The sequence below is a fragment of the Harpia harpyja genome, chromosome 20 (assembly GCF_026419915.1).
Source record: "Harpia harpyja isolate bHarHar1 chromosome 20, bHarHar1 primary haplotype, whole genome shotgun sequence".
Classification (NCBI taxonomy): Eukaryota; Metazoa; Chordata; class Aves; order Accipitriformes; family Accipitridae; genus Harpia; species Harpia harpyja.
The window spans coordinates 20,895,893-20,922,832 of record NC_068959.1 but is presented as its reverse complement, the minus strand read 5'-3'; the positions used below and the strand labels follow the sequence as shown (position 1 = coordinate 20,922,832).

The 26,940-nt window shown below is 60.5% G+C and overlaps 1 protein-coding gene and 1 pseudogene across 5 annotated transcripts; one reads left to right on the top strand and one right to left on the bottom strand.

Moving 5' to 3' along the window:
• The window catches only part of LOC128154979 (proteinase-activated receptor 3-like), a 3,105-nt pseudogene extending 1,577 nt beyond the window's left edge, over positions 1-1,528 (top strand).
• On the bottom strand, positions 1,508-26,940 carry ARAP3 (ArfGAP with RhoGAP domain, ankyrin repeat and PH domain 3). 5 transcript variants are annotated; one of them, XM_052816418.1, is made up of 36 exons: positions 23,302-26,940; positions 21,550-21,756; positions 20,284-21,408; positions 19,573-19,634; positions 19,190-19,263; positions 18,880-18,950; positions 14,160-14,429; positions 13,836-13,905; positions 12,901-13,021; positions 12,493-12,680; positions 11,494-11,600; positions 11,188-11,387; positions 10,951-11,036; positions 10,596-10,778; positions 10,191-10,353; positions 9,735-9,866; positions 9,508-9,661; positions 9,246-9,348; positions 8,810-9,008; positions 8,658-8,721; positions 8,184-8,347; positions 7,815-8,027; positions 7,547-7,652; positions 6,858-7,005; positions 6,596-6,664; positions 6,227-6,301; positions 5,991-6,105; positions 5,702-5,830; positions 5,366-5,499; positions 5,126-5,208; positions 4,865-4,900; positions 4,026-4,089; positions 3,782-3,919; positions 3,409-3,447; positions 2,624-2,698; positions 1,508-2,417 (listed from the first exon to the last, which is right to left on the bottom strand). In XM_052816418.1, the coding sequence occupies exons 3-36, from the start codon at positions 21,366-21,368 to the stop codon at positions 2,016-2,018; spliced, it is 5,322 nt and encodes a 1,773-aa protein (XP_052672378.1). In that variant the 5' UTR covers positions 21,369-21,408; positions 21,550-21,756; positions 23,302-26,940; the 3' UTR covers positions 1,508-2,015. The 5 variants fall into 5 exon arrangements, with proteins under 5 accessions (XP_052672378.1, XP_052672379.1, XP_052672375.1 ...); XM_052816419.1 differs by having other exon boundaries at positions 1,508-2,200; XM_052816415.1 differs by having other exon boundaries at positions 1,508-2,698; positions 23,302-26,939.

Here is a 26,940-nt window from a genome sequence, read left to right as displayed (position 1 = left end):
GGTGGCAGGATGTTAAGGGATTCTGTGTCCTGAGCTGCCCCTGCCATGGGGCAGGGAGACGCCAGCTCCTGCTTTTGCTGGCGGCTCTGCAGGGAGGGGTGACATCTTCTGCGTGGTCCTGAGTGGGAAGGGGCAGTGGGAGGGGGCTCTCAGCTGAGCCTGATGCCTTGTGTCCTCCACGGTGCCTGACAAAGGGCAAGTCTTGATCCGCCTCACTCCCCAAGAAGAAACGATGTGCCCCAGTGCCTCTGTGGAAGCTTTTCTCAACAGCACCCTCACCACCTGTCTCCTCCCTGCCCTCTACTCTGTGGTCCTGCTTGTGGCACTGCTGGCCAACACCCTGGCCTGCTGGGTCCTGGTGACCAACTTCAGGAGATGTTCCAGCACCATCTTCCTGCTCAACCTGGCCAGTGCTGGCCTGCTCTTTGTCCTCCTGCTCCCATTCAAGATCTCCTACCGCCTCTTGGGCAATCACTGGTTCTTTGGGGACTACCTGTGCCACACCACGGTGGCCTTCTTCTATGGGCACATGTACAGCTCCATCTTCTTCCTCAACTGCATTGGCCTGGAGCGCTACATCTCTGTGGTCCACCCGTTCCTGTGGAAGGGCTCCAGCTGGACATGGGGCAAGGCAGGCGTCTGTGTGGGCATCTGACTGGCAGTGCGGCTGGGCATAAGCACTCTGCTTTTGCACCCTCAGACAAATCATATCTTGAGCCTGAACATCACAACGTGCCACAATGTCCTAGGAAAGGATAAGCAAGTGTTCCTTATCTACTATTTCCTCTTCCTAGTGGGGCTGGGCTTTGGCTTGCCCTTCGTGCTCATGACCATGTCCTACAGCTGCATCCTGGCATGGCTGCTGGCCAAGGAGAGATGCTATGGGCAGGTGGTGTGTGTCCTGGCCCTGATCCTCCTGGTCTTCATCCTCTGCTTCACCCCCAGCAATGTGCTGGTCTTCATCCACTACATGCTGGAGCCCACAGGGTGCACCAACGTCACCTACATCTGGTAGGTCCTGGCCCTGGTGCTCAGTGCCTTCAACAACTGCTTCAATCCCTTTGTTTACTTTTATGTCTCCCAGGATTTTCAGGGCTGAGTCCGGGATGCAGGCAGCTGCTGCCTGGGGGGGGGCTCAAGACCTTGGTAGGGAGGATCTTGGAGAAGACAGCCTTGCCCCTGAGGTCCAGCAAGCAGACCCAGCTGTAGGTAGGGCTAGGGGGTACTGGGCTGTGTTCCCCTGCCCCAGGAAGGGGGGATCCTGCAGCTTGGTGCCCAACACAAAGTGCCGTGCTGTCCCAGGCTGGCAGCAGTCTTGGGCAGAAAATCCCACCCTGGATCTGAGGTTCACCAGGACTTTGCCCCAGTTTTGCAGTTCCTCTGATGCCGCTGGCACTGCCCCCATCCCATGGGTCCCCCGGCTGGGTGCCTGGCTCTGGCACTCCCATCTTCCCGCCTGCCAGACCCTCGCATCCCTCACCACTTCTCCTGCAGTGACCAAACCCTCCAGAGTACAAATAAACCTTTATTTCTCCCTGCTGGTGGAAGGAACAGGTATAAATACCCCAGCTGAGCAGGAGCTGTCCTCCATCGCCAGGACTACGTGCTGGGCACACACGGCCAGCCCTGCTTCTGTTGACCCCCACCCAAAATATGCCACGGTAGATGCAAGAAGGGAAATGGGGGATGGCTTGGGAGTCCTGACCCTGCCCCACGGACCCAGTGCTGCGGAGGGGACATCATGCTGTGTTCCCCCATGCTGGCAGGCACTGCATGCCCCCCTGCCTGACACCGTGCCATGCTGCCGAAATGTGCAGGCACCATATTTCTGCTTTTATTTTCCCTGTTACTTGCTTCCCTCGGCGCTGGGCCCGATGACAGACGTGCCACCCATGAGCAAGAGCACATGTGGCAACATCCCCAGCCCTCCCAAGAGGGAGTACCACAGATCAGCATCCTGGTCCCCACTAGTCCCCTGGTCCTCACCAGTCCCTGCTTCCAGCCCACCTCCAGGGTCAGGAGGAGGAGGAAGGTGTGGACTCCATGATGTGGGAGCGTGGGGTATCCATTGTCACTGCCGCTGGGCACGACTTGACCCCCAGGTTGGTGGCCACCCCTTCGGCATGGCAGGTCACGTCACTGGCTGGCCTGGCTCCGGTGGCTGGCCCTCGTTCTTCCTGAGGATGACGCTGCTGAGCTCCTGGATGAGTTTGTTGTTGATAGGTGAGGGAGACTGCATGTTCCTCTTCTTGGGGATCTCCAGGGAAGTCTCCACACTGGGACTGCTCCCTGGTGTGATTGCCTGCTCCCAGTCCCCAGCCAGTGCCAGGGAAGGCTCCATGTTCCTCTCCAGAGAGGCCGTTTTGGTGGGTCTGAGCCCCTGGGCTGGAGCTTTGTCGCTCTCCAGGTTCAAACCCCTTTCAAGGGACAGGGCTTTGGTGACGGGGGGACCCGCCACCCTTTGGGCTGGGCTGGCGGGCAACGAGGAGCGCAGCGCCGTGGCTGGGGGCTGCTCAGGGAACGGAGCTGGCTTCTTGGACCTGTCCACAGGGGGCACGGCCGACAGGTCTGCCAGCAGCCCCTGCCCCAGCTCCAGCGTGGCCAGTTCAGGGAAGTTGCCCACCTCCTCATAGACAGGATCGGCGTCCACCTCCTTCTCCTGCTGCTCCTCCAGGGAGTCCTGGTGCATCTTCATGGGCTGGGGGAGGGTGGGTGGTCGGGGTGAGGGGCACTGTCCGCACCGCTCAGCTATACCCCTCCATCCCCCCTCACCTTGCCCTCCCTGCACTCGGGCGCTGCCCAGGGACCCTTGCCCCCTCGCTGTGGGGCTGATGCCTGCAGGGGACCCACCCTCCATTGGGTCTTTTGTCTCAGGCACCGTTGCCCTTTCTCCCCCCATCACTGATGGAGGGTGACCATTTTGGTCCCTGCTGAGGCATGGTTCATGCCACCAGGCTGTGGCACCAGCCCAGCATCCCTTGGCAGAGGTGGTCTGGGGCAGGGAGGGCAGATGGGTGCCCATGCAGAGTACAAAGCCAGGTGAGGTGAGGTCCAGCCAGGTGGCCCCTGCAGAAATAACCTGACAGCGAGGAGGACCCAAAACTATTTCCTTGCATTTCTTATGTTGATCCCCTCTGGGCAATGTGAGCCCAATGGGAGAGGGTCTGGAAACTGGGCTGGACTGTTGTGGTCTTGCTTGCACACACCAGGACCATGCAGGGACCCCCATCCCTGGGTATGGGACACCCAGAGCAATGGACACTCCCTCCTCTGCCACACAGCACTTGCAAGATGGCCTGGGCATGTCTCCTAGTGCAGGCAGGACGCTGCAGGTGAACCTTTGCTGCCGTAGCCAGGAGGCACGGTGCAAAGCCAGCAACAGATGTGCTCCACGATGTGGGTACTTACAAAGAACATGGACAAAGTCCTTCGCGTGTGCAGGCGGCGCTAGAAACAGAGGAGACGGGCAGAGATAAGCACATGACAGTGCGGAGCAGGGTCACGGATGCCTCGGCAGGCAGAGGACGGGTAGTGGGGCGCAGCACCCCATGTGCCCTCACAGGGCCCTGCATGCACGGAAAGCTGCCACGGACACAAGCACAGCATGCAGCACGCACACACACCGCCGAGCACAGGGACACACACCCAAAGCATCCATTGGTGCCAGGCGGCATGCACTCACCTCCAGGGCCCAGGGGTGGGTGCATGGTCTTGGGGTGAGTGCATGGACCTGGGTGGGTGCAGGAGCACCTGTGGGCAGGGGTAGCTGTGGGGGCTTTACCAGGGTCTGGTTGGCGGAGAGCATGGTGGTGTCGGTGCTGTCCCCGTGCAGGGGCACCAGCGGCATGGTGCCGAACTTCTGCTTGGCGAGGTCTGAGGAGGAGCGCCGGCGCATGATCACGGGGCGCAGGTCGTCGTGCTGTGCACAAGGACAGGGCAGGGAGGGGGGTCATGCTGAGCTGCCCTGCCAGCCCCCTCCTGTCCCAGCCCAGCCCAGCCGGGTGGCGTGGCCAGCCTGCACCCACCTGAGCCTTGAGGATGCTGGTGGTCCAGTCCCACAGTTCAGCCTGTCCTGAGCACACCAGGTACCTGCAGAAAAGTCAGCTGAGAAGCTGCCGGGGAGCAGTGGGGCCCATATCCTCTTGTCACCTTGCCTGTGAGCCTGGGGCTGTCAGTCACAACTACACCCAGAGAGTGTAACTGAAACTCTCTGCATGCCCAAATTGCTGCTTCGGGGCAAGGCAAGAGTTCGTTGGGTACCCACGAGGCACCTTGGCTCAGCTGCCCTTGCTGCCCTTAGAAGAACATCTCAGCCCCATGTTGGGGACAGGCGACGTGCTCAGCAGCTGCCCCAGCATTGGCAGCATCAGGGAAATGGGGACAGGATCAGCAGGATACATGGGTGTGCCTGGCCACCCAGCGGTGCCAGGGAGGCTGGGGCAGGGAGCCCAGGTCAGTACAGGGTACAGGAGCGCCTGGTGTTGGGTGCGTGGGGACACAGAGCAGTGTTCTGAAGGCTGGCAAGCAGCACAGCCATGCAGGTAACACAGACACCTGGGCAGGGTGGGCAGGTCCCTCTGGAGCCTGGTGCTGTGTGCTTGGAAGACACATCTCCCAGGGGTGCTGGTGCGGATGGAGAGGTAGGAAGGGTGAGTGGTACGGAGATGGATTGACCCCGGCCCCTACCTTGTGTCAGAGAGCATGTGGCCCCACCACTCTGTCCCTCAAGTGCCCTTACCAGGCACCAGCTCTGCCCTGACTCCCAGGACCCTGTAGCACTGCCCCTGGCTGTCCCACTCCCACTAAAACTGGGAACAGGTCTCAACATCCCCCCAGCCCCAGGACGGCAGGGGCAGATACTCACAGCTGCTGCTTGTCCAGGGTCAGTGTGAAACCCCACCTGGTGAAAAGAGACAGGCTGTGGGGCAGCACTGCCAAGCTCAGACACAGCTCAAGGTCTGTGGGCAGTGGGGCAGGGAGCTGAGCTCGCCCCCCGGGCCCAGGGTTGTCATGGCTTTGGGTCCTGGTGGGGCTTGGCGTGCCCCCAGTGGCTGGGTTCATGTGCTGGGTGGAGGGACTGAGGGATGCATGCCCCAGGGCCATGGCCAGGGAAGGTCCCACTTACTGGGCTGGTGGCTTCAGCTTCTTCCTAATGCCCATGTAAACCTTGGCTGCATCCAGGGGCCACTCCCGCTCTGGCTTGGCACTCTGGGGAAGGAGATCCATTGGGTCAGCCCAGCTTGGTGCCAGCCTCCCTGCCAGGAGGACAGCCACCACCATGCCACCACTGTCCCCAGGCTCCCCCTCCCTGCCTCTCTGCCTGCCCTTGGGATGCAGGTCCCACCCCGCAGCATCCCCTTTGTACCCTCTTCTCCTTGAGCAGCAGCAGCCTCCGGTCCCGGATGACGAAGTAGCGCTCCTGAAACTTGTTCCCCAGCAGCTTGGGGGGCTCCTCACGGCATTTCAGCAGCCCACACTTGGGGGTCTCACGCTTGACGCCTGCCCAGTGTGGGGACATGGGGGTCAGAGGGACTAGGAGCATGTGAGGGTGGCTGGGGTATTGCAGGGCGATCCCACTGTGGGTCTCAGGGATGCGCCCCTGATGGCTGCAGGGTGGTGGCCAGGGCAAGGGGAAGACCAGGCAGAGCTGTCCCCCTCTGGGAACACCCCTAGGGGCTGGGACCCTTTGTGATTGACTTACCTGTAAAGAGACAACTCCCCTCGCCAATGGGGACCTTCCTCACCAGCAGGTATGCAGCGCTGGGCTCTGGGAGCTTGCACCACTGCAAAGCTTGCTCCAGCACCTTCTCCTTGGGGTGCAGGGGCCGCTCTGGGGAGGCAGGGACACTCTCACCGCTGTGTCCCCTTCCCTGCGCCAGTGCCAGTTCCTCCTGCCATTGGTAGCAAGCCACCCCCCAGTACTCCACACCTCCTCCTCACCAGCCCAGCCATGCTAAAAACATCCCCCATGCCATTCCCACCATACTCACCCAGCTCCCCATTCTCCAGGGCCTCAAAGGTCAGCCAGATGTCCAGGCTGGCCGCCACGTTGCGCATCTCCAGCACCTGGTTAGTGAGCTCCTCTGCTGTCATTGTGGGGGACACCTGGGGCCAGACACATGGGGAGCTGCAGTGGGTGGTGGCAGGATGGGTCCCAGGGTCAGGCTGCACCAGGAGCCTGCATCCCACTTTGCTTCCTCCGGCACGGCCTTTCTTTGGGACTCACCTTCAGGGTGACACAGCAGTCGGGCAGCTTCTGCTCCAGGTAAACCTCGATGATGAGGTCCCCTGCCTGGGAGAGCTGGGGAAAGAGTAGGTGACATTGGTGCCATGCTGGCATGGGTGCTGTGTGCATCTCTTCTCCCCAGGGGCTGGCCGTGGTGTCCCAGGGAGCTGGGGCTGCTTGTCCCCTGGGCAAGAGCCTCAAGGTGATGTGTGAAGGAGAGACAAGTGGGGGAAGCTCCTTCCCCAAATATCTGGTGTAGGACAGTGGGGACCCAGGGTGGGCAGCTGGAAGTGCCCTCATCCTCCAGGCAGTCCCACCAGCCTGGGGGTCCCTGACGTGATGGGGGCTGGCAAGCAACATCCCTAGTACCTGGGTGTCCTTCCAGGTAGTGATCAGACTGTTCTCCAGATCCATCTGGGATACCTGGTCCTCGTCAATCTGCCAGAGGAAAGGTGCACAGGGTGAGAAGGGAGACACATGGAGTCAATGTGGAGTTCGATACGGCTTGAGGACACATGGCCAGGTTGGAGGGATGCAGGGGGAGGCAGAGGTGGGCAGTATGGGTGGATACAAGGGGAGATGGACAGAGCCAGCATGGAGGGGTCTGGCAAGGCCCCTGCAGGGAGCTTACGTTGAAGATGCTGACATAGTTGTCAATGAGGTCTTCCATCACCTTGACCTCGTGCTCCCCTTTGCCATCAGTCTGGAAGAGGCTGGGTGCAAAGAGCAGTGACAGGTTTTTGGTGCTCATCTGGTTGAGGTCCGCACATTTCTGCACCCTGGGAAAAGGAGGATAGAGGTGAGGGGCTGGTTCCACTCTGGATGGGGTTTCAGCCCCAGCCACCCTCCTCTGCCTCATACAGCCTCTCCTGAAAAATAGCCCGGTTTTCCCCAGCTCCACAGCAGTGGGAACTTCAAGCTGGGCAGTTCCTGTTTTGAGGACTTCCAGCTGCCATCAAACCAGACAACAGCCCCACCTCATACTCCGATTCAGGGATGGGAATTTGTTTTTTCCCTCTTTTTTGGGCACTGGGTGATGTTTACATCCTACAGGGGTTGTCCCCTACTTCCAAACCTCCTGTCACTCCCCCTTGCTGCAGGATGACTTTGGGAACATTTGAGATATCCCAGAGTAGCATGCTCCAGCACACCCCAGCACCAGCTGGGAGGCTGGTGGGGCAGGGCACAGGCACTGGGCTCTTCCTGGCTCGCAGGGATGGGATCCAGCATTCCCTGGGCAGCAGGGAGACCCCGTGTTGCTGGCTGGCTTTGGGGACCCCAGCTGGACCAGGGGACCCTGCAGGGAGATGGCTGACTGACCGGTAGAGATGCCCGATGAGTGCAGCCAGGGTCTTGTGGTTGAGGCGAGGCAGGCGATGAATGAGGTCCTTGTACCGCTCCAGGCGCTGGGGTTTTGAGGAGATTTCTGGAGGGAGGAAAACAAGTCATGGACCATTGCCGAATCCAACAGATACAGAGCTGACATGGCACCAGGGCTGGCCCCAGGACCCTGCCCCGAGGGACACTGGCCCCAGGGGTCCCTGGCAGGCAGCCCAGAGTGGGAGCAAGGATCAGCTGAAGGAGGTACCTGCAGCCTCCTTCCACTGTGGGTGCAGCTCCAGGGTGAAGACAGGGTCTTCCAGCTCACGGAAGAACCTCTTCAGCACATCGGTGACGTCCTCGATGAAATTGTCGTTGATGCGCAGCTTGACATTGCGGGCGTCCCGCCGAAACTCCTCCATCAGTACCTTGATCCGGGACTTGGCTCCGTTCTTGCGGTAAATCCCCTCATGCCGCAACCCTGGGGCAGGGACATGGGGTCATGGGGGCCCAATCCTGCCCAGAGAATCCTCAACGGGGTTAGTGCCCTGAGAGGAGTGCCTCCTGCCTGGACCTGTTGGCCACCCCATGTGTGTCAGAGGATGCTCTGGCCGTGCCGCCACTGCACTGGGCTCACCATACTGCGTGATGAAGGCGATGCAGCTGTCCACAATGATGGGGATGTCCCCCCGGCTCAGCTGCTGGTCCCGCAGCGCGTTACCCCGGCCCCCTGCCGATGCCTGGATGTCGGTGTACCATGCCGCCGAGTCCGCCCGTGACAAGCCCTGGAGGTAAAATGTCCTGAGAACAACAAGGGCAGAAAAGAGGGAATGAAGGTTGCTGGCCGGTACAGGTTATCCCCTTCTGCCCGTACGCACAGCCTGGCTCCGGGACAGGCACAGCCAGGCTGAGCCGAGGGATGTACTACCCTGGTGAGAGACCCGAGGCTGGGGTGATGTCTGTAAGCTCCTTGGCCACAGCCCTGCTGTCGCAGTAGCATCCCTACCGTGGGTTTAGAATCAGCACCGACCCATGAATGAGTGTCTTTGCCCCAGGCAGCCTGCTGAGGTTGCTTTGTTTGTTCCCCATTGTTCCCATGACCAGGACTCACCTCCCCATCTCCACCAGGATCAGTAGCTCCTTCTTCTCTGGGGTGTCCATGGGGGGAACCACACCTGCATTGGGGTGAGAAGTAGAGGGGTCAGAGCCATGCGTGGCCACCCACCACATGGTGCCTGTCCCTGGCTGCAGCATGGCACTCACTGAGCTCCTGCAGCCGCCGGAGGTTGATGCTGTCCTCAGCCCCGTCATCCTCGGTGGGGCAGATGAAGAGGTGGGCTTTCTGCAGGATGAAGAAGGCCTGCTGCCACCGCTCGGGGTTGAGCATGCACTTGTAGCGCAGCTGGCCCACACGCTGGAACTCGTAGCCCAGCAGGCAGTGACAGCTCACGGGCGTGAACCACTGTGGGACAGAGCAAGAGATGAGCCGGGTAAAGACAGGGCTCAGCCCCTGAGCACAGACCCCCACGAAGATGGCAGCAGGTCAGTGGGGAGGATGGGACCCCCTGCAAAGGGAAGGACGGTGCTTGCCATAGAGGATGAAGAGCGTGGGGAGCTGGGAGGAATCACGATAGGGAAGCGGGGACAGAGTCCAGGGACCCACCAGTGGCATGGGGTGCAAGGACTGGGGCTGGCTTACCTTGCCAATAGCACTGGCCCAGGCTTGCAGCGTCTCAGGCCCGTCAGTTCCCAGCTGGTGCACTTTTTCCCCAGCGAGGAAGAGCTCAAGGGTGAAGCGAAACCTGCAGAAGACGAGCCAGCCCATCAGGGCAGCCCCCTACCCCGAACCTGCACCCAGAACTAGACCAGACCATTGTACCAAGCAGGGAACAGTGCCTGTCCCTGCTCTCTGCATGCCCACAGGCTCTCTGGGCATGCAGTGGGGGCACAGCTGGGGGTACCTTTCGGTGGGGCCAGGGCTGGTGAGTGCCTGGGCTCTGCTCACACCCAGGGAGATGAGGTCTGTGCTCTCAATGTGGCCCAGGGGCTCAGTGCATTTCTCTGAGTCGAAGAAGAGCAGGGCTCTCTCCAGGGAGCACCATGTGCGCTGGAAGTCTGCGGGACAGGGGGGTCAGCGGCACCGGGGTGGGCACCCCACTGGCTGCCCTCCCACACTCCCCACGCTTACCTTCTTTGCTCTTCTTGGCACCTGGGAGCTTGTGGGGGGCTGTGGCCCGGTACAGATACCCGCTGTGTGTCACCGGCTGCGTGATCTCATTGTAGACGCCCTCCGGTCCCAGTTCCTGTGTGCGGGCGCTCCCTGTGGGAAGCAGTGCCGAGAGCGGGGTGGAAGCAGGCACCCACCAAAGAGTGGGTACTGGAGGGGCAGGGAGACCCCACTCATGCAGGTGTAGGCAAGGAGGTGTGCCAGGCATGGGGTTCCCTGAAAAGGGGTTCCAGAGGAACCTCCTGCCTTTCCCCATCCCAAAAGAAGGGTGTAGTGGGGCAGGCAGATCCCCCAGGGAGCCACAGCACCTGATGCCTTGGCTGTCCCCAGCCTTGGGGCATGCTGTGGGGCGCAAGGGCAGTGGCAAGGAGGAAGCCTCCCCATCACAGCCAGATGGGGCTCAAGGGTCCTCATTACCTGAATGGTTCCTGGGCCTTTTGCTTTCTGGTCGCCACCAAGGGTCGGCCCCTGGGGCCACCTCGCAGGCGGCAGGGTCAGCCATCAGCCCAGCCTCCGAGGATGAGAAGAACTGCAGGATGGTCTTGAGCAGGGCTGGTCCTGCCACCGCAGTGCACAGTGCCTGGGATGAGACAGGTGCCTGTAGGGATCACGTCCCGGCTCACAGAGACCCCCAGCCTGCTGCCAGGGGTGCTCGAAGGCAGCCAAAGCAGAGCACAACCTCCTACCTGAGCCCCCAGAAGTGCCTGGCACAAGGGTGCGGGTGCACGCAGCCAAGCAGGAGGTATTGGCATCTCAGACGCAGAGCTCTGGGATGGTTCCCAGCACCCCAGCATCCTGCCTGCACCCTGAGGTGGCCCCTACCTGGAGCACGTCCTCCTGAGTGGCGTAATGGGGATGGGGCAGGCGGTACCGTCCCTCTCGGTACTTGCGGGAGATGAAGTCCCGTCTCTGCTCGGCGCTGGCATCTGGGTAGAGAGCTTCAGCGGTAGGGAGGTGAGCCGCCCAAAACCGGTTGGCTCGATCATTTCCCAGCACAATGAAGAGCTGCAGGAGAGTCCCATGATCATGGCAAGCACCAGGGTCAGCCAGGAGGAGCAGGATGCCCCGTGTCCCTGCATCCTGGGGGATACCGTGGGGCTGCTGCCCTGTGCAGAGAAGCAGCCTGGCCCCTGAGCATGCCATGTCAGTCCCAGCACCCCATCCTGAGTACCTCTACCTGCACAATTTCATTGGACCAGACGCTGGTGTCAAGCTTCAGACTTTGCACCTTTGAAATGTTGGAGCCCAGGCTGCGATGCTGCCCTGCGGGGAGCAGGAGAGTGAGCACCCCTTGATTCTGCCAGGACAACTAGTACCCAAGTTGTACTTATACCCCAGCCAGCACCCTGCCTGCCCACCAGGCCCAGCCCATACCCGCTGGGACTCCCATGTGCCCCCAGGGAGATATACTGGCCTGCACACTGCTTGCAGATGACCACGCACAGGTTGATGGATGCCCAGTCAGGACTTTGAGCCCAGCAGTCTGCACAGTATTTGTTGGCTTTGTTGGACCAGATCTTCTCTGCCACCTCGTAGTCATAGAGCATCTCAGCTATGGCCTCCTGCAGGGCCTCCATCCACTCCCGCTTCTCCCGCTCCGACTCCGCCACAAAGCTATGAGCACCAGCACAGCCAAAACTCAGGGGCCTGGAGCAACCAGCACCTGGGTCCAGCACCTGGCTGCTCCCCCCACCTCATTCCACTTGGATGCCTGGGATACCTGAATATTTTGAAGGGGGTGATGAGCTCGAAGCTGCGGTTCTTGGCTTCGCGGATGGTGGAGCCGCGCATCTCAATCAAGCAGATGCCAATGCCCATTTTAAAGAACTGCAATTCAGAGTGACACTGGTGTTGGCTCTGCAGCACTGTGGCCGTGGTGGACACACCACCCCAGACATGCCCGTGATACTAGGGCTGGAGCTAGGGAGCTGTGCCCAGCACTCCCAGCATCCCACCCCTGCTTTGCCTAGACAAGCCAGACCTGGTACCCTGCCACATCTCTCAGCCATCTCGTGGGCTGACATAAAGCATCCTGCAAATACTTTATGCCTTAAAATGAAAGGCAAGTTCTGCCCACAGCCCCTGAAACTTGACCATTCAAGTCCCTGTATTTTGGGGATTTGAGTCCACACTGAGTCAGGCACACTCATAAAGCAAATATCAACTTCAGCAAAAACCACAGAGGCTTGATGCTGCTTAGTGTACACCAGGCAAACTGGAAACAAGGTGACTGGAAAAAAAACAGACATGCTGAGAAAATTCAGCAGGTAGGAGGTGGGGAGTTCTGTGGGCAGCAGGCAGGGTACGACAGGCCAGCAGAGACCTCCTGCCTCCTGTGGGGCAAGCTCATGTTGCAGCAGGTATGTTTGCTGGTGATTTCATGGTCATTGATCCACCTGTCCTGTGATGGATTGGGATGCTTTGGTGCGAATAAGACCTAAGTGCCTGGCAGAGATGAAGATAATTTGGTGATAGCAAGGAGATTGGGAGGAGGGTCCACTTCTGGTACCTGCTGCATCTCCAAGCCCAGGCTCCCACTACTGCTGCCCTGTGCAGGATCTCCAGCTTCCTGCTCTGCCATTCCCTTTCTCCTGCCCATCCTTTTCCTCTCTGCTCTCCCTTTGGCACAGGCCCTGGCTAAGCTCCCTCCATCGCTCTCATCCTGTCCACCATTGGCACAGCCCTCTGTGCCAGCGGGGTGTCTGGTCCAGCCACGAACCTGCTCGCTCTTGTACAGCCACATCTCAGGCAGGCTCAGGGCTGCGAACACCTTCGACTTCTGGCCCTTCAGCTCCAGGATGCCTGACTTCTGGCAGTGAGCAGTGTTGGTGGGCCGGGGCCGGGACCCCACCAGGCGTTGGTCCGTCACCTTCTTCTGCAGCGTGGAGCACCACTCATTCCTCTGGGCTGGGAACCAGGCATGAGGGACCAGGTCTGAGCCCTTCCCAACAGGCCTGGCATGGAGCAGAGCACCCAGCAGGCATGGCAGGGGAGAGGTCCCCTCGCTCATCATGGCTGGATATTTTGGGGATGGGGTGAGAGCTGCCTCCGGGATGCTCTGACTGGAGGAGGGAGGCAGGGACAGTTCCTTGGAGACTAGCGGGCCCTGGCCCGGGTCTTTGCTTACCCTCGTTCTCGGCACGGAAGACAAAGATCCGGTGGCTGGTGAAGACCTGGAACTTGTTGTCCTTGGTGGAGCGAGCCATCTCAATCACGGACAGCGGGATCACCCCCTTGGGGTAGGGCTCCTGGAACGACCCCCAGGCAAGGTTACCTTCCTTTGCCCTTCCTGCAGGGCACCTCCATAACCCAGCTGCCCCAGCACCTGCCTTGCCAGGCATGCTAGTGACATAACCATAGGGGTGGCAGGGACGCCTGCAAGCTCCTGCAATAGTGGCTGCTCCAGGGCCATGCATGGTACCTGTTTCTGCATGGGTGCCACTGACGTGGGGTCAGCTCAGCTGGCCGTGCTGCAGGACTGGGGCAGCAGTGCCTGTCACCCCAAGTGGCATGGCAGCCACCAGCACCCTGCAGCAGGCCTAACGGGGCCATGCAGAGCCCCCGCAGAAGGACGAGAGGATGTGGGACAGGAAAGTGTTGATGACTCATCCCATGCACCTAACCCACAGTGCCAGTGCCCACGAGAAAAGTTCCTCCAATGCAGCACATCTTCCACATCCCCCAGATGCTCGGCTGGGTGCTCCCTTGTAGCACAGCCTGAGGGACACCAGGAGCTGAGCAGGAGCTGAGGATTCAGGTAGGGAATCCCCCCTTTGCAGTCTGCCCCAGGGCTTGTGAGCCAGCAGGACCCCCCTCGCCTGCTCCCTGTTGACAGAGGGACCCTTGCTACCCTGGGCTTCCTATGGAGTAAGGCTGTGTTTAGAGCCTCCCAGGCACAGGGGCCACGGCTGCTCCACCCTGGCGATGGTAAAGCAGTGCTGGCTCCTTACAGAAGGACAAGGGGAGGCAAAGGGGATATGGCAGCTCATGTGGTGTCAAGGCACCCTGCTTAAGTGGCACAATGCAGCCTCCCCACCCTGCCCGCGTCCTGCCCCTTCGTACTTTCTCACTGCTGAAGTACATCAGGTTCTTCCCGTCGAAACGGACGTAGCGCCTCTGGAAGACATAGTTCCTATTGGGATGACAGAAAAACTTGCTGTTGGGAAGGGGACGAACCCCTTGAGGACCCCACGTGCTCACAGGCCCCCCCTTCCCCCAAGGGTGGCTGCACAGACACCCTTGCAGCGCAGCTGGGGCACCAAGAGAGTCCTCCTTCTGTGGGGAGGTCTGGCTGCTCCAAGCAGCATGGTGACCAGCGTGCCCGCCTCACTAGTCTTGCCCAAGGGGGTTTTACCTGTGAGGACTGTCCCATGGGTGGGCACGTACCCTTGTGGGGAGAGCTTGTCCAGCCAGCCACTGAGCATGGTGGGTCGGGGCTCAGAGAGCGATGTGAAGCTGGCATAAGGGGAGATGGTGAGGTCGTCCAGGACCTCATCCGGGTAGAGATGGGCTGGCAGGCTGAACGATGTGCCCTCAGCCCGTGGTGCCTCCACGGTAGAGTACCCCTCTGTGTCATTCTGAACGATGCGGTCGATGAGCCGGGACCGGGTCTCCTCGTCCTCGCTTCTTCCCTCGCTGCTGCACTCGCTGCTTGTCCTGTGAGAAATGGGGCTGTGAGGGAGCCCAGCCGCGGCAGCACAGCTGCTCACTGTGCAGGGTCCTGGTCAATGCCGTCCCATCTGGGGATGTCTCACACTGCTCCTGGCCCCATCCTGAGCTCCTCGGGGCACCCAGTGAAGTGGGTGTTTGCATCTCCATGAGCAGGGTGGGACAAGGGCTCTGCGCTCAAGAGCCCCATGGCCACCAACAGCCCGAGGCTCAGCCAGTCCTACACAATGGCAAGGCTGCGGCTAGCTGGAAAAATGGGCTTTCCCACCTTGGGTAATACCACACAGGCCACCACACATCTTCAAACCCCTGGCATCACCTCCTTCCTCTCTTCATTCCTCCACAGGCAGGAAACTGAAGCCAGGCAGCTCCTCAGTCCTACATCCTGCTCTACACCCACCCCAGCTACCTCCTCACCAGGGGTCTCAGCCTGCCCTCTCCCTCTACACTGCCAGTGTTCATGGCACCAGGAAGGTCCTTCTGCCACAACACCCTCCTGCCTGCTCTTGCGTCCAGACGAAATGTTTTGCAAAGGGATTGGGATGGACAGATGGGCCAGTGGATCTCCTGCATCCATCTCCTTTTCTTGGGTAGCCATGCTAAAATCCTCCGCCAGGCCTGGTGAGACTCTCCAGCCATAACAATAAAAGGAAATTATAAAAATAAACTGCTAAGCCTGCCCCTTCCCCTCAGCCCTCTCAGCCAGACGCTTTTCTCTCCCCGAAAAGGAAATGTGCTGGGAAATGTCTGACGGTCCCAGGAGCTCACAAGGGAGCAGCCCACGTGCAGGGGTGACAGGCAGGAAGAGGGTCACGGCAACCAGGACACCTCAGCACCAGCACAAGAGCACCTGTGCCACTGGGTGACTTGTGGCATCCAGTGCCAGGATGAAGAAAAGGCTCCAAGAAAGGCAACAAAGATGGTTCAAGCCCTGTCACAGCTTCTGTCTGTGGAGCACCTGAACAAGCTGGGGATCTCCAGTGGGGAAAGGGTGAGTGATGGGGGCAGGTTTCTGAAGTCATGAGCAGCACGAGGAGGGCAGAAAGGCATCTCCTGGCCACCACTGCTTCAGTCACAGGAGCTGGGTGACATCAGATAAAACCAGCAGAAGCAAGGTGCAGAACCACATGGGAAAGGAGAAGCTGACCTGTGGGACTCCTCACCATGGGATGTTGTAGGAGAACTTTATGGAGGAGAAACCCACTGGGGGTTACTGAATATGAGAAACCACCTTCAGCACAAGTCCATGTGCTAGAAATGCTTTTGGAGCAGGAGAATGATTGCAAACACCTCCCCTCATCATAAATGCTCCAAATACCCGGTTTTGAGCACTGCCTCATCGTAGGAGCCAAGGCAGTGCATGGACCTGTGCTTTGACCCTGGACAGGCACCTTATGAGGCCATTGGACATCAGATATCCCCGAACCATGTGGGACAGAAGCAAGACGTGAAGTCTGCCTGGGAGGATGTTGGGCTGGAGCCACCCAGGTTAGGGGTTGGCTCCGGGGAAGTGGGATGGTGTATGGGGCTGAGGAGGTGGGTGGAGAGGGAAAATGGCCTGTTTGGCTCCAGTGTCTGCAAGAAAGACAAGAAATGGCCACGGGTGGCTTGAAGGCTCAGAGCACAGTGAAAATTGCGGTATAATTAGTATAACAGAGCCTTGGCAGGGCTATTCATCTGGCTGGATTCCCAGCCCGGTGTCCAACTTCTTCAGGAGGGACTGGCCAGGGAGCAGGGTGGTTGGAGGACTCTGTATGTCATAGGTGAACATCAGCCTTGAGTGCCAGAGCCAAGTGGAAGACAGACCCGCTGAATGGGCAAGAGAAAAAGGGGGAAAGTTCCATGATAGCCCCTTCCTGAGCCATGATTTACAGTCACTGAAATCATGAAGAGCTGGAGGACAAGCAGCAACTAGCAGGGACGAGCAAAGCCCACGGCCCAGCTGGAGTGGGGTGTCTCAGCAGCCCAGGAGCACACCAAGACACAGGGCAAGTCCCAGCTCTGCCCTTGAGGACAGGGTTGGTGGAGGAAGCCTCCAAGCAACAAGTCTGCAAAGGCCAAGTCATCTCCCTTTTCAGCTGGTGTCAGGCAGTGAAGGCAACTAATCTTAGGGCCAAATGAGTCCCCAGGGCAAGGAGAGGGTGTTTCCAGGTCAGCTGAGCCTGGAGGGTGATGTCTGAGGTGCACCGAGTTGGGGCAGTCTCAGCCTGTCAGTGCTTATGTGGGAGAGCTGGTGGAAGATGGAGGATGGGTGATGGAAGAAAGGGATCTGCTGGCAGTGAGGGGACCAAGGAGCTGCTGATGGATCTGGTCACTTCAGCTGAGGGTCATGGGCCAGACAATCAACCTGTGAGTGGGCACCTGAAGGTAGGTAGGGAGATAAGGAATGAGCTGTCAAGGACACACTATTCCCAGTGTTTCTTTTCCTGCAGGGAAGATGCCTTGAGGTGTGGGGAGAAGCAGTCTGGGTAGGTATCTGCCTGAGGATCATCTCATCGTGGGTCTCAATGCAAACCAGGGCAGGGTCCACCATCCTCACCATGATGTCTGACGAGTCGCTGACCCAGTCCCCCGAGCTACATGGGGTGACATGGGCGCTGCTATGCCGCCATCTCTCTCCTGCTGAGACTAATGCCTGAAGTGGGGCAGATGCTGTCCTCTGCACCAGCATTTCAGGCAGCTGAGCATCACCAGCTTGGATGACAGTGCTCAGCGTCAGAGTGGGCAAATCCTACCCTACACTCCAGGCTCTGCTGGACCCTCAGAGACCCAGCTCCCACTTTTAAGGGGAACTTTGCATTCCTCTTCCTCTTTGCTGAGGATATCTCATTTCTAGCCAAGGTGGCTCTACCCATTTCTAACACTGACACTCACTGCCCAGACCCCAAGCCAGAGAGCAGCATGGTCCGGGCGAAACTCCCCCAGAACAGAGCGAGAGGAGGTATCTCAGGTAGGAGGAAAATATTGTGCCAAAGAGGCAGGAGGGCCTCTCTGAAGTTTGGGAGTGGGAAATATTTCCCATAATGAGTGGGACGTGTTGTCCCCAGTGACCAGGTGCCAGTCAGCAGGATGAGTAACTGGCTGAACTGGAGAAACACCAGTGTTGAAGAGGAGGATCGGGAGGCCCCACAGAAGCAGCAACAGGAGCCAGGGCTGGCTAGCAGTGGCTCAGCGGTCGAGCAGAAGCCCATAGCTCTGCCCCAGGGGGATCACGGTTGGACTGGTGGTACTAGTCTGGGGAGGAAAGCTTTGGAGCAGCTGCGCAACAGTGTCCATGAGCACAATGCAAAAAGTCTTCAGAGGCTTTTCTGTCTCTTGTTCAACTCCCCACACCCTAACCACCTTAGTGCTCAGGCTGGGAGAAAAAAACTGTGAACCGCTGCCTCTGACATGCTGCTGATGGTCGCATCCTGTCTCTTCTCAGCAAGACCAGGCTGCAAAGTCCTTGGTGGGTCCAGGGCTGCAAGTGTCTGGCCGATGCCTTTGGGATGCTCTGAACCCCAGCTCCCTGGAAGCCGCTGGATGGAGACTGTGACCCACAGGCCAGCATTAAGCCCCGCTCTGAACTGCTCATTCAGAGGCTCCACAGCAGATTTCAGTATTTCTGTTTACAAAACTCCTGTTCCCAGGTATTTGCAGTTCCCTACCCATGGCCTGCGTTGGCTCTCATCTGGCTGACTGTGACACTGGATCAGGCCACACTGCAGTGACTCACACTCAGAACAGGAGATGGGCTGGGCTGACCAACACTGGGGCCAGAAAGGCAGGGGCATGGGGACGCACTGGCCGGCAAGGCCACGGGCAGAGCTGAAGGACACAGAGCTGCAGCTTGCCTCCTCCTCTCTAAGCAACACAGGAAAAGGAACCCTCCCCATCCGAAATGGGAAGAGCAGCTTTCCTTCCTCTTTCTGAGATGCTATCAGGAGTTATGGAAAGTACATTTCAAAAGCATTTTAAGGGTGCTCCTCACAATCTCACCGTCCACCACAGTGTGACAGATCAGCAAATGCTAATCTGATGGAGCCTTTGGAGGTCGCACATCCCTTTATCTGGAGCTCAGAGCCATCCCATTTCCGAGCAATCCCTGTCCGCCATGGTGTTTCCCTGTTCCCAGTGGCCGAATACAGGCTCTGCCCGGAGTCCAGGTGCCCAGTGCCACTGGCACTGCCCCAGCTGCCCACTGAGAGCATCTGTTGGCAAGCATTGCCCCCCCACCCCCCGGCCATCCTCCAGCACGGCTCCTTCTCATCTCTGAGCCCATTGGCTCTTCTTGAGATTGCTGACCTGATCCCAGGTGCTCCTGATAGGCTCTACAGTGGGGGAAAAGCCCCCACCACTTCTCAGTTTGTCCCCAGGGGTGTCCCCTGTCCCCCTGGCATGCAAAGCCCAGACCCCAAGCCCAGCCAAGCCCCTGCAGCCTGGAGGAGGTGATGCCTACCTGCATGCTTCTCGCTCCAGGTCCAGCTCAGACACTGCCTCGTAGTTCTGATCGGAGGAGATGCCAACACCCTGGGAGAAGAGATTGGTCACATCTCCTCTCCTCTGTGCCCTCTCCCATCCCAGACCTCCTCAACGTGCCTGGCCCACTGCATGGGGTCTCAGCCTGTGTCTCCCACCCCAGCAGTGATGCTCAGCCAGGCACTGCCGGGCAGCACGGTCTCACCAGCTGCAGCTCCCTACTTTGCAGCCGCTGGCGGGATGCAGAGTGATGGCAGGGGACAGCCACCATCCCCACAGTTTCCTCTCACCTTCTGCTCCCGGGATGGGGCTACGTGCCCAAAGATGGTCTCGCTGTAGGGGCTGATGGGCTGCTCGCCGACCTCTGTGGGCAGAGACATGGGAGGGAGAGGCAGTCAGCAGTGCCTGCTGTGGAGCAGTGACCAGCCAGGACTGTCAACCCTGGAGGGGGACCCCCCCACAGCACACCCCAACATCCAGGGCATCTGGCATAACAGAGATGCCAGCCTGAACACATGTGGGGCTGGGCCCTGCATTGACCCACGGACACCCTGGTCCCTGTGTGGGGCAGGACCTGGGGGAAAAGTGGAGTGTGTGGGTGTCCTCCTCACCCCCCCTTCCTTGGGGACACTGGGAGGTCCCCACTGTGCACCGGTGCCCTGGGGGCTCTCACCTGCCTTGCCGGTGGGTCTCTGCGGGATGGGGGGCAGGCCCCCACCAGGCCAGCCGGGACTGCTGGAAAACAGGAGAGGGGTTACTGTGGCTGCGGCCAGGATGGGGTGGGAGCCTGCAGGGTTTTTCCACCTTGTTTTCCTGTCTGGCTTACATGGGCTGGAGGCTGTGCCTGACTGGGGCTGAGCCCGGCTTTGTCCCCTGGGATGTGCAGCATCCCCTCCCTGCTCCCAGTGCCCTCCTTGCTCCCTTCTCCTCCCCACCCTGGGACCTGCTGGGCTGTGTCTCCTGGGGCTGCTGCGTATTTCCCATCCCAGCTCGCCACCCTCTAACATCTCCCACCTTGCTCCCAGCAGGAGCCAGCCCCAGAGCCGTCACTTAGCCACCCCCTCACCATGCCGGGGAGCCCTAGCCCTGCTGCCTGGGGGGGCAAAGGAGGGGCAGCAGCTTCTTCCCCCAATGAGAACGAGCCACCCGGGGCCCAGGGCCACCCTGTCAGCAAAGAGGGATCCCAGCTGCCCTGCAGGACCGCTCCACGCAGAGCCTGGGGAAGGCACGGGGAGGGTAGCGAAAGGGGCTTTGTCAGCACCCAGAGGCAGGCAGGGCCAGGCTGGGGATGGGGTCCCGGGGGTGGGGGGCTCTCTGGATCCTCAGGTCTGGCTGCTCTGCACCCTCCCTCTGCTCCCTGGGGTGAGGGAAAGCATCTGCTTACTCAGGCTTGTCATCCGGCTGGGTCAGCTCTTGCAGGGACAGAACCGGGGGCTGAGCGACACCCTGACCCTGGGAGCCATCCGCCCCTCCTGAGTCCTCAGTGGGTGCTGACGGGGGCTCGAGTCCTTCATAGATGACATTGGACACCATCTCCAGCCTGCCCTGCCCTGAGCCCGGCTGCGAGGCTGCCCTGGGGCACGGTGAGGGATCTCTCCTGGTTGGGGCAGCTGCAGCAGGCAGGGGAGGGCTGGACACGGGGTGACCCTCTGGCACGCTGCCCGGGCTGGGCTTAGCTGCCGGAACCCTGTGGCTGTGCCGTGGTGGGACAGATGGGGCAGACGGGGGGGATTTCTCCGATGCCTCCAGGGTTTGTCCATGATCCGGAGCTGGGGGGAGCCGTGTCTCCTCCCGAGCGCTCTCCCGCGCTCGCAGCCGGGATGCTCCCATGCCCATGGCCACGGCAGCCCCTGGGCCAGCCGGCAATGCTGGTCTGGGCTCCGGGCTCTCCAAATCCGTGGAGCTCTCCCCTGGCACAAAGCCCTCCAGTACCACAAAGGCAGCAGGCTCCCTGTCGCTACCTGGGCTGTGTGCCGGCACCGTGGCACGTGCTGGTGGCACGGGCAGTAAGCCCTGCTCTGGCTTTGAGCGAGGGAAAACTGTCCTCGGCTTGGGAACTGGCTTCAGGAGGGGAGAAGCAGGGTCCTCCTCTAGAGGCGATGCCTGGGCGGATGCAGCAATGTGCTGTTGCGTCCCAAAGGCATCAGTAGCCCCTCCCAGCTCTGCTTTCATGGCATCCTTGCCTGCCTGGGGGGCATCCAGGACCTCGGTGGCTCGGAAATGGGCGTCTCCTGCTGCGGGTCCCCCCTGGAATTGACTGAGCATCCGTGTCTGCTGCGCCAAGTTCAGGATCCTTTTGCGATGCCCGGTGGCGGTGATGCCGATCTGCTGCAGGTGGTTGCCATCCAGCAAGGCGGCATCTCTGGCCACATGGTACCCATGCTGCTTGAAGACATCCCGGTACCTCTCCAAGTGGATGGTGGCCAGCCAGTCTGCAATATCAGAGTCAGGACCGCACAAAGAGCTCATGGCCCTGGGGTGCCTCTGCGACGGATGCTCAGCCCATCATCTGTGGAAGGAGAGAAAGGGGGTAAGGAGGCAGCATGAAGGGGGGAGTTCAGCTGCTGTGAAGGGCACAGACCCCATGGGTGGGAGCGCAGGATGCTCCTGAAGGTCCCCCCACCTCGCTGCTCTCCCCAGAGTTGCTCACCTCCCAGCTCAAGAAGCCGGCATCCTGTTGTTCCTCAGCTCCAAGCCTCTCCGCCCCTCCCCGGAGCTGCCGGATCCTGGCCCCGCTTTGTCGGCAAGGCTGTGACCCGAGCTCAGACAGGAACCGAGTGGCCGGGGGCTCGCAGGGGAGCGGGTGGTCCAGCAGATGCCGGCTGCTGGGGCATCCTGGGCTCTGCCGCCTGTGGGGCTGGGAGGGAGGAGGACAAGAGCTGGTGCAGCCGGCAGGGGTGTCCGGGTGGAGGGGGCTGCCCGAGGCAGATAACGGGGGGAGCAGCTGGGCCCCTCCCAGGGGATGAGCTGTGCCGGCCAGCTCGGGGAGGGCTCTGCGGCCGGAAGGGCCAGACCATAATCTCTCTCTCTCACTGCTGGCGAGGGCATGGGAGAGGTCAGCATGACTCACGGGCGGGCAGAGGGGGGATAGCCTCCCACCCACCCCCAGCCAGGACGGGCCCCTGCGCACCCCGCTGCCGGCACCCACAGCTCGAGACAGAGGGGCACAGCCCAGGGCTCGTGCTCAGCACTGTGCCCCCCCCGCCCAGGTCCCGCTCCGCCAGGGACCCCCAACGCCAAATTATTTGCTGGCACAGCCCCGGGACAGAGCTGCAGGCTCTCTGCAGAGCGCTGAGGGCCTTTTTCCCATGAATCATGCTGCTCCACACTAAACCATCTGTGCTGACTGTGCTGCCACTGGGTCTTTTTCCAGTTCCTCCATTTCCCTCTATTGTTCGGCGCAGGCTTCCTTCCTGCTGCCTGCACTCTCCCACGCATCCCCTGCCCCCCTCCCGCAGGAGCCGTGTCCTGGCCCGCCGAGGGACGGCCGGGCCAGGCTCCTTGCTGCACAAGCCCCCGCGCCCCTGCGCAGGCATCTGCCTGCTCCCCACCGCTGCCTGCACAGAAAAGGGTTGCATGAGTGGCATGGGGAAGTGTGGGCAAGCTGGTGTGCTGTGGAGGCAGCGGTGTCCCTGGGAGCACGTGGAGGGGGGAGATGCTGTCAGTAAGCACGCACAGACAGCAGGGCCCTCTGCTCACACGCGTGGGTGCGGGGTGTGCGTGGCGTGTGAGCCCGACCCCGTATGTGTGTGCGCGGGGGGCTCCCCATGGGGCGAGCGGCTGCGCACCGGCGTGCATTGAGGAGGGACAGTCATGGCAGGAGCTGGCCGAGAAGCTGGGGGAGCAGGGTAAGGGAGCAGGGCATGGGGACGTTGCAGCTGGAAGGCTGTGGGTTGATGTAGGACCTACAGAAAGGGCTGGGCACCGGGGGGTGTAGAGGGTGATGTCCCGTACCGGTGTGGGCTGGGTGCCTCTGTCACAGCATTAAAGGGCTGTACCCACTTCTGCCCAGCAGCCTGGTGCTGAAATGGGGCAATTTCCTCCTTTCTTGTGCCTGTATCGGCCCGAGGGATCTGCGGCCAGCTTTGCCTGCTGCCTGTCCTGCCTGGGGCTTCAGCAGGCAGCCTCCTGCAGGGACCTGGCTCCCAAGACCTCCCTGTGCCCAGGCAGTGGGCAGCGGGGCCGTGCCGGGCACTGGGCTGTGGTATGGCACTTTGGGGCAGTCTGGCTGTGCTCGTGGGCAGTGATGCTTCACAGGGAGGTGGACACCATCCCTGTCCCTGCAAACCCATGTGGACTAGCTGGTGCAGTGGGCTAGAAGTGGGCATGGACTGCCCCCGTCCTGGCCCTTTCCCCAAGTCTGTCCCATCCCTCCCCTGCCACCGTCGGGGTTCTCCCTCACCTCTTGCCCTGCAGCGTGGTCCACAGCCCCCCAGGGCCGGCTCTGGCAGAGCAGTACGGTGGCAGTGACGCTGCGGGCTCCACGGCCGCCCCGCTCTGGGCTCCAGGGTGATGCCAAGGTGTCCCCGCCGGGCACAGGACTTAGCCTGCAGGCACGGGCAGGCAGCCCTGCAGGAACTGCTGCGGGTACAGGCAGGCTTCGCAGCACCCAGCCCACGCCTCCCACTGCCGGTCCCTCCTCCTGGCCAACCCTCTGGTCCCCATGCCTGTTCCACCCTCCCATCCTGCTCCTTCCCAGGCATGACCCTGCCCCACGCTTGGCCCCTGGCCTGGCTGCTCTGTGTTCTGCCCCTTGGCCAGGCTCTGCCCTCCTTCAGGGGCTGCCTCTCACCCTCCCTGCTCACCCCCTCATGCTCCTTCTCTCGCCTCCCCAGCAAGGGTCCTGCTCCCCACCATGAGCCCTCATTCATGCATTGCCATGGGGGCACCAGGCTTCCCTGACATCCACACCCTGAGGCTGCACTGCCGAGGGAGATCTTTGAAGTTTGAGGATGCATTTGGCTTTAGCTGCTGTTTCTGCCTCTGGCCGCAGGCAAGAGGGGATATTCACTATATCCATAATATCCTGGGACTGTGCAGGGTGCAGGTGCTGGGAAGGTGCTGCCAAATTGGAGAAAACAGGCTAAAAAGTTCATGCTGATGAGGGGAATGTTGGCAACACAACCCCCCCCCCAGTGTTGCAGGGATGCTGGGGATGCAGCACCCCATCCCACTGCCGGTGCCCCATGATGAGGGGGATGTGGAGTGACCCGAGGGGCAGGATGGCAGTGCGAACTGGGGTGGCAGGGGGACATCAGGGGGGGGTCTCTTCTGCAGGGAGCCTGTGCTTTCACCACCGGCCAACGCAGCTGCCTTTAACGCAACACTTTTTGCAAGAGACCCAGTGCGGCTGGCAGTTAGTCCGGCTCCGCTGTTACCCAACCTTGCACATAGGGGATGTCTGAGGCTGATATCTCACAACACCCTTTAGCCCTTCTCCATTCCTGATGGCAAAGCCGATAACCGTTCCCTGCCCTGTGAGGGTCCAGTTTCCTAGGGACCCCCTTGCTCCTACTGAGCCTGGTCCTTCCCTGCCCCAATGATGCTCCCAAAAGCCATGGCAGGGGGCTGGGAGCTGCGGGAGCCCCTGGTGTGGGAGGGTCACTCCATACAAGTCTCTGTGCCTGCAGCTAGGTGTGGAAAGGCAGTTTCTACTTATCACAGGCTTGCTCCTACAAAGCAGAAGCAGAAATCAGCACGAGCCTGGCATGGCTTTTGCCTTCCTCCCCCTTCCATGCCAACTGCTCTGACGGTGGGTGATGCCTCTCTGGGGCTGGGGACAGCATGGGTGGCCCCATGGACCACCCTGTGGATGGGATGTGGAGACAGGGTACACAGGGACCCTTAGGGTGTGCAGGGACCCTCTGGCCCTGTACCGTAGACCATGCCATCCCACTGGGCTCCCGTCTCTGCCTCTTAGAGGAAGCTGTTTGGCTAAATATAAGCACTGCTGCTCATGGGAAGGTTGCTGAGGTCTGCGGTGTGAGGCTGGAGGGGCAGAGCAAAGGGTGCCAGTAGTGCTGGTGGCAGCCAGTGTGCCATCGTTTCCATCCTGCCATGCTGGAGGCCTTAGCACCAGTGAAGAACACTCCTGCATGGGGCCAGATCCTGGCTCGCTGCTGTTTGGCACCCTGCAACATCTCTAAAGACCCCTCATAACCTGTTGCTGGGAGCGGTGCTCCTCTCTGCATGCTGGGAGGGCAGAGATGCACTGCTGGGGAGGGAAACATTGTCTGAGGGTGGACTGGACACCCCCAGAGTTGCAAGTCTCAGTCCCATCTGGTGGCCCAGCGTGACCAATAGCAGGGCCCAGCCACCACAACCCACATCCTGGTGGTTGCTGACAGGCCAGTTTGGTACAGAAAACCTTCTCCCCTGCTCCTTTCTCCCTCCACAGTCACCTAAGTGCCAGGATTGGGGCTTGGTTGCCCTGGCAGGGGGGAACCCCTGCTCAAGCACCTCTGGTGAGCCCCAGCACCCAGTTCCCAATGGGGACTGCCCCTTCAAAGAACCCAGCCAGGAGGACAGCTCAAGCCAGGGCATCCCCTAGCCATGGGACCACCCTGGAGCCAAACAGTTGGCATGGGGCTGTGTTGGAGGGGAGCAGGGCACAGCAGAGTGCTGGGGCACCGGCAGGGCACTGGCTGCCATGACGTGTGTGCTGTGGCCAGGTTATTTCCTGAGGGCTTCCTTTCTATAGCGCAGGTTTCAAAGCCTCTGCTTGATCAATTTGGTGTCTGCCAACCTGCTGATGCAATCTATATTTAGATGCTAGCCTCCTTGGGCCAAGACAGAGACCCCTTCTGTATCTATGGGTTTGCACAGCAGGAAGGTCTTGCCTGGTCCCTGGAGGAGGCAGATGGGCAAGATCAGAAAACATGCCTCGGGCTGGGGGATTGGGCTTCATGCAGATGCTGGCAATGGTTGGAGGAAGCGAAGATCAAAGTGAAGGTTGGATCATTCCAGCACATTGGCCTGTGCAGTCCTTCCCCTTTCCAGGCAGCACCCATGCTGACACTGTCTTTCAAGGTCCATGTGCCCAGCTGCGCATCCATCTATTCATCCATCCATCTACCCATCCATTCTTCCCTCCATCCCTCCATTCATTTTTCCTTCCCTTCCTCCATGCACCCATTCTTCCTTCCCCCCTCCCTTCCTCACTCCCCCCTCCCTTCCTCCCTCCCTTCTTCATCCATTCATCCATCCATCCATCCCTAGCCATCAGCCTTTTCTGCACCCTGGGGCACCCTTTGCTCTACCTTCAGCCCTACCCACACTGGATTGTGCTGGGGAATGTGTGTGGTGATGGTGGGAGCATCTCTTGGAAGCAGGACAGGGTGAGGGACACTCAGGACTCGTACCTAGAGGGCAAATGTCACATTGGACAGCTGGAAATGTGCAGTTGCGACTGAGCCTGGAGGGTTTGCCAGGGCATGGCAGAAAGCTGAGCCCCTGGAGGGCTTTGTGGAGGAGTGGGGAGGGGGAAGCTGGAGGCTGTTGGGCTTGGAAACCTGCTAGACCTCTGCAGGCAAGAGCCCTGCTGAAGGCCAGTCCATGAGATAAGACGGGCTGCTGGGGGGGCTCCCTGCTGGGCTCAGGGTCCTGCAGTGGGTGGTGGGGGTGAGAGCTGCCCAAGACCTAACCATGAGCTCAGGAGATGCAAGCGTGGGATCCCGGGGATGGAATCATACCCTCCCCAGCCGGGGCACATTTGACACTGGGGGCACTGGAGCAGGCTGCTGAGTTGTGTGTGGGCAGGACAAGGGGCTCACGCCACGCTCGCCCTGCCCCCCCATCCATTGGGGCGCCGGCTGACATCACAGCCTCCAGGCTAATCTCTTGTCCAGCAGCAGCTTCCCGTTTCCTTTCCAATCTCTGCACCACAGGGTGACTTGTCTCTGCTCGGGGCCAGGCAGGAAAAGCTGTCCAGATGGGCTCTCATGTGGGGCTGCGGCCCCCACGTGTCTGGCCCTTGCTCCGCTGGGCTGTGGGCCACCCAGTCCCCCAGCATCGTGGTGAGGGCACCTGGGGGTCTGGTCCC

Bases quoted from the DNA above. Each gene is read 5' to 3' on its own strand.
- ARAP3 (XM_052816415.1), bottom strand. From the start codon at position 21,368: ATGAGCTCTTTGTGCGGTCCTGACTCTGATATTGCAGACTGGCTGGCC. The intron at 6,302-6,595 runs GTACTAGGGATG...CTCTTTCCCCAG, and splicing joins CTACCTGGAAGGACACCCAG to CTCTCCCAGGCAGGGGACCT. The intron at 2,699-3,408 runs GTAAGTACCCAC...ACCCTCCCCCAG, and splicing joins GGACTTTGTCCATGTTCTTT to CCCATGAAGATGCACCAGGA.